General features: G+C 60.4%; 1 protein-coding gene across 1 annotated transcript in view; it reads left to right on the top strand.

Annotated features, from left to right (window-relative positions):
• Positions 1 to 3,699, top strand: part of AFAP1L1 (actin filament associated protein 1-like 1) — a gene marked incomplete at its 5' end in the record, with an annotated part of 10,242 nt that extends 6,543 nt beyond the window's left edge. The window contains 9 exons of the mRNA XM_010289594.1: positions 1 to 134; positions 589 to 800; positions 1,218 to 1,363; positions 1,756 to 1,834; positions 1,968 to 2,082; positions 2,296 to 2,460; positions 2,718 to 2,896; positions 3,159 to 3,287; positions 3,676 to 3,699. The exon at positions 1 to 134 is cut by the window's left edge and continues 23 nt beyond it. Of these exons, the coding sequence (XP_010287896.1) occupies positions 1 to 134; positions 589 to 800; positions 1,218 to 1,363; positions 1,756 to 1,834; positions 1,968 to 2,082; positions 2,296 to 2,460; positions 2,718 to 2,896; positions 3,159 to 3,287; positions 3,676 to 3,699 (1,183 nt within the window). The remainder of the gene's footprint in view (positions 135 to 588; positions 801 to 1,217; positions 1,364 to 1,755; positions 1,835 to 1,967; positions 2,083 to 2,295; positions 2,461 to 2,717; positions 2,897 to 3,158; positions 3,288 to 3,675) is intronic.
• Positions 3,700 to 5,217: the final 1,518 nt, after the last annotated feature.

Raw genomic sequence — 5,217 nt, 5'->3', positions numbered from 1 at the left:
CTTGGCTGACCTGAAGGGATCGATGAGCCGGGCAGCGGGGAAGAAGATCACCAGGATCATCAGCTTCTCCAAGAAGAAGCCTTCCCCCGAGGACACGCAGACATCCTCCACCGAGGAGGACATACCCTGCTGCGGTTCGTGCTGGCTGGGGGCAGAGCTGGGGCTCAGCTTGTGAGGGGCCAGGAGGGGTGGGGAGCTGGCATCCTTCCCCCCGGCCTGGCCCTGTGGGGGGTAAGGGGCAGCAAGGTGGGGGCAATCTCTCTGTGTTGATGGAGGGCTGTGACTCTCCCTTGGGATACGAAATGGTACCTGGTCCTGGCTCTGCAAGTGCCCGTGGTGTGTGCGGAAGGGGCAAGGGGTCACCCGTGTCCCAGAAAACAGGCTCAGGTAACTGCGTGGCACTGAGCTGGCACCTCACCTGGGCCCAGGGTGTCCCAGCTGGCTCTCTGTGGGGAAACTGAGGCACAGAAGGACCAAACAAGTAGGGAGCCATACCATAATCTCTGAGCAGCCATGTCTCGTTAAAGCCTGCCCGAGGTCCGGCCGAGCAGGTGCTGAGACCCTTCCCTCGGCCCTGCCGCCCCCCAGGCTACCTCAGCGTCCTGGTTAACCAGTGCTGGAAGGAGCGCTGGTGTCGCCTGAAGGGCAACACCCTCTACTTCCACAAGGACCGCACCGACCTGCGGACCCACGTGAACGCCATCGTCCTCCGGGGCTGCGAGGTGGTCCCGGGGCTGGGCCCCAAACACCCCTTCGCCTTCCGCATCCTTCGCAAGGGGCAGGAGGTGGCGGCGCTGGAGGTGAGCGGGCAGTGGGGCGGGCAGGCTGCGCCGGTGCGTGAGGAGGGGGTTGCCAAGCGGGGGGAGCATCTCCTGTGATGATCGAGTGCAGTGCCCTGTTTTCCCCTCCCCTGCACGTTAAGGAAGCCCCGGGCAGCGTTTGGGTGAGCCGGGGGCAGCCGCGCAGGCATTTGCAGGCTGGAGGCAGGGAGGAGGCTGGCAGGGCTGAAGCGGGCAGGTTGTAGGGGCTGGCTGGGGGTTTGGGACTGGTACCTCCTGCATGAGCCTGTGTGCTTTCTCTTGGGCTCTCCTAAGTCTTGCACATACGCTTCATGTCAGAGGGCCCTTCTCCACAGCGGGGCTTTGCGTCAGGAGGCAGGAGCAAGGGTAGGGGGTTGGGAGCTGGGCACGCACCCCAGCCCTTCCTCTCCTCTGCAGGCAAGCTGCTCCGAAGACCTGGGCCGTTGGTTGGGTCTCCTCTTGGTGGAGACGGGCTCACAGACGGCACCGGAGGCCTTGCACTACGACTACGTGGACGTGGAGACGATTGCCAACATAGTGACGGCTGTGAGGCACTCCTACCTGTAAGGCTGCCCTCCCGGGCAGGACAGGGGCCATGCTGGGGGCAGAGCATTGGGCTGAGGATGGTGGTCCCTGGCCCTGTGGGCTCCCTAGAAAAGGCACAGGCTGGGACATGGTTTGTGCTGTGATCTCAGGGAGAGCTGGTGTCCCAGGGGTTGGTGGTTCCCAAAGCAGGGCAGTTTCCCTTGGGCAGGATGGAAAGTGGAAGGTGTCTCATCAACGCTGATGAAGGACTTAAGGGATACGCATGGTAGGGTAGGGTAGGGTAGGGTGGGGTAGACTGCTCGAGAGTGAAGCTGGGAGAGCAATGCAGGAAGCCCTGTGAGATGGAAGGCCTTACTGGGGGGCTGGCAGGGATGTCCTGAAAAGGAAGACCCTGTCCCTCCTCCTGCAGGTGGGCCAGCTCCTCTCAGGACCACCGGCCAGACTCCTCCCGTGTGGTGTATGATGACGTCCCCTACGAGAAGGTTCAGGTGAGCATAGCTCAGGGGCTCAGCCTCCCCCACCACTGTGGCTGGGTTACAGAAGATGCCCTGGGGAGCCTTCGCCAGGCTGCGATGGCCCCACGGGTGTTTCAGCATGCTCTCCCTCCCATCCCCGCTGCAGGCCGAGGAGGAGCCGGGGCGGCCGGCAGGAGCCCAGGTGAAGCGCCATGCCTCCTCCTGTAGCGAGAAGTCACGGCAGGTGGATCCACAAGTCAAAGTGAAGAGGCACGCGTCGAGTAAGTGGGGGTCCGTGTCCTCAAATCTCCATGCGGGGGCCCTGGACAGCGCAGGAGGATGCCGTTTCCCCAAGGGGGGCTGCAGCCAGGCTGGGGCTGGCCGGCTCCAGCACACGGGTGATGGGTTGTGGTGCGCCAGCTCAGCTGGACTGTGGGTGGCATTGGTGCAGCTGGGGCCAGAGCCTTCATGATGGGCTCTCCTTGGGCACACAGATGCCAACCAGTACAGGTACGGGAAGAACCGGGCCGAGGAGGATGCCAGGCGATTTCTGACAGAGAAGGAGAAGCTGGAGAAGGAGAAAGCATCGATCCGCAGTGAGCTGTTGTTGCTGCGGAAAGAGAAGCGAGAGCTGCGGGAAGCCATGAAGGGGAGCACAGGTAGGTTGGTGCCATCTGAGCGCTGCGGCGGGGTATGCTCGATGGTGCTTGGGTACGGGGGGAAGGCGGCAGAGCTGGGATGGCATGGGGATGCTGAGCTGGCGGTGGCATTGTGTCTGTGAGCAGAGCTGGCAGCAGCACGCTGCCGGGCTGGCAGCCCCATCTAGCGTCTCTGTCCAGGAGGATGGGTGGCTTCTCCGTCCCTGCAGCCTTGTCCTCAGGTAAAGATGCTGAGCTGGGCACGCTTGTGCAAACAGGGTCAAAGCTGCAGGACCTGGAGCAGCAGGTGGCAGTGCTGGAGGAGCAGTGCCGGCAGAAGGAGGAGCACCGCGTTGACCTAGAGCTCAAGCTGACCGAAGTGAAGGAGCGGCTGAAGCAGTCGCTGGCAGGAGGGCCAGCCCTGGGGCTGGCTGTGACCAGCAAGGCTGAGAACGAGGTACGCACCGTTTCTTCCTCACTCTTGTAGCTCCAGCTTCCCCCAGCACTGGTGCTCCGGGAGGTGAGCGGAGCAGCACATGGGGCAGAGGGGACATCCCTGCTGCTTTGTCCCATTGTAGATAGAGGTGGGAAGCAAAGTGTCAACTATGTTTGGCCACATCAGCTTTAACCTCAAGACAGTTTGTGCTTTTTTCCCCCTGGCTGTCCCTGCTCCCTGGGTCTCCTAAATCCTCCTTCTTCTTGATTCCCCCTTTCCACAGGAAGCTACAAACAAGCCAAATGGGAGCCCCCCTGAGCATTTGGTCCCAGTTAACTGTGCAGCCGAACTGAGGAAGAGGAGTCCCTCCATCCTCCCTGCCAACAAGGGAAACGTGCTGCGGAAGGCCAAGGTCCTGCTTCGCTCCCCCTCTCCTCCCCAGCCCCACAGGAAATCTCATTCTTCATCCCACACCCCTTGCTTGACCATGAAATCTGGGGACCTGGGGTGCTCCCTACCCCAAAAACAAGGAGTACTGCCACGGTCCCCTGCAACCAGGCTGGCCCAGCTCAGCGGCACTTGCTGCTGGCATGAGCCCGGCTTGCAGGGACATGTGGGAGATGCAGGGCTAGGTGGGCAGAGGGGAACGCATCGCCTCTGCAGGAAAGCAGTGACTCCAGGCTTTGAAGATGCTGGGGTGGTCCAAAGCCCCCCACTAGGGAAGGATGCCCTCAAAAGGCTCAGTGCTCACTTCTCCAGCCATGTCTCCTCATCCCCCGCTTTTTTTCCTTTCTCTGCAGGAATGGGAAAAGAAGCAGACTTAAGCCGGGCTGCGGGAATGCCTGCTGAGCCCCCACCAGACACTGGGGCTCACGGAGGAGCTACAAGCCCCCTTTCTCCGAGGCGCCGGGAGGGTGCTGGGAAGGCATGGAGGGAGAGACGCCCTCCCATGCCCCACCACTGTGGCACCGTCTGCCTCGTGGGCAGCACTATAAACCGTGGGGAAGGGAGCGGGAGGGGGGATTTGGGCGGCGGGTGGGGAAGGGGAGTCTGTGGATCAGGGTCACATACTGCTGGGAAACCCATCTCTGGGGGAGCACCACTCGGGCCAGGAGTTCAACACAAAGTGTATGTGCCCGTGGTGGTGCAGAAGAAAGGAGGGGAGAGCTTGGGGGCTGGCAGCCGGCGCTGCTCGGCAGGTGCTCTGATTTATCAGGATCAGCATGGGCCACCCTGGGGACACTGGAGGCCAGGCTAGCACTTTCCAAAGTGACCACGGACTTGTTGGGGATATTTGGCTGCCTCAATGGTGGGGTTCATGAGCTGCTCAGGACTGAACACTTCAGAGACACCGATCATTTGCCCTGCTCACTGCTCCCAGCTCCACAGCATCTCATCTCAGGGTTCCTCAAGTCTCGAGCTCACTGTGCCTCAACCAAGTGCCCTTGTCCAATATTTCCTTCTTGTCCTGCAGGCAGTAAGGGTGAGGGCACACTGGCTTTCCTTGGGAATGAACAAAGCTCAGGTGTCAGCATTTGAAAGCAAATTAACCAAGGACACCTTTCAGCCTTGCTAAACAGCTTAGAAGTGCTGCAGAGGGCTGAGGCTGGAGGCAGCCCAGCTCTCTCTGCCCTAACCCTGTGCCAGCTTTTGGGGGAGCAGGGAAAGGGACAGGGTTGTCTCCTGGCCAACAGCACATTCCCAACATTGCTGCTGCAGTCAGACACGGTTTGCCAAGGCATGTGGTCAAAATGGAGTGAAGGGAAGTTTACAGATTTAAAAAAAAGGTGCTTTCAAATGAGGGGACTGGAACAGAAAAGAGAAATAGAGAAAGGTCATTTAGCACAGGCAGAAACAAGGGACAGGAAAAAAAAGGAAAGGCCCAGGCTTTTGTGCTGGGAACAAGGGGGCAGGCCTGTCGCCCACTCATACTAATGACTGCCACAATTAACCTTTGGAGCTCCCTCTTTCAAAGCCTTCTTGTTAGTAACTAGATAAGCAGCTTTTAATAAAAATGCTGGCACTGGTCTGCCCTTTCCCCTGGCTGCAGGGAGCACGGTGGGTAAACTACTCTTGCTTGTAGTGAAACGGGCCAGGACGGGTCTGGGGTGGGCTTGGCATCCCTGCGGCAGCGCCTGCCAGGGCGAGCAGGCTGGGTCAATCCTGTACACTGGGTTAGTTAGCCCAGAGCCATGAGCTTAGCTGCCTGCTGCCCAGGTTGGAGGGGCTCCCCATCTCCCCGGGATGAGATGCAGGAAAGCCCCACTCCTGATGGTGCTCGTCCTCTTCTTGGCAGCAGCTTCCTTGTGCTGGTTGTCACTGCTCCTGTCCCCCCTGGGACC

This window comes from Phaethon lepturus, unplaced genomic scaffold (genome assembly GCF_000687285.1).
Source record: "Phaethon lepturus isolate BGI_N335 unplaced genomic scaffold, ASM68728v1 scaffold25216, whole genome shotgun sequence".
NCBI lineage: Eukaryota > Metazoa > Chordata > Aves > Phaethontiformes > Phaethontidae > Phaethon > Phaethon lepturus.
Note: the sequence above shows the minus strand (reverse complement) of the source record. Positions and strands in the feature narration are given on the sequence as shown.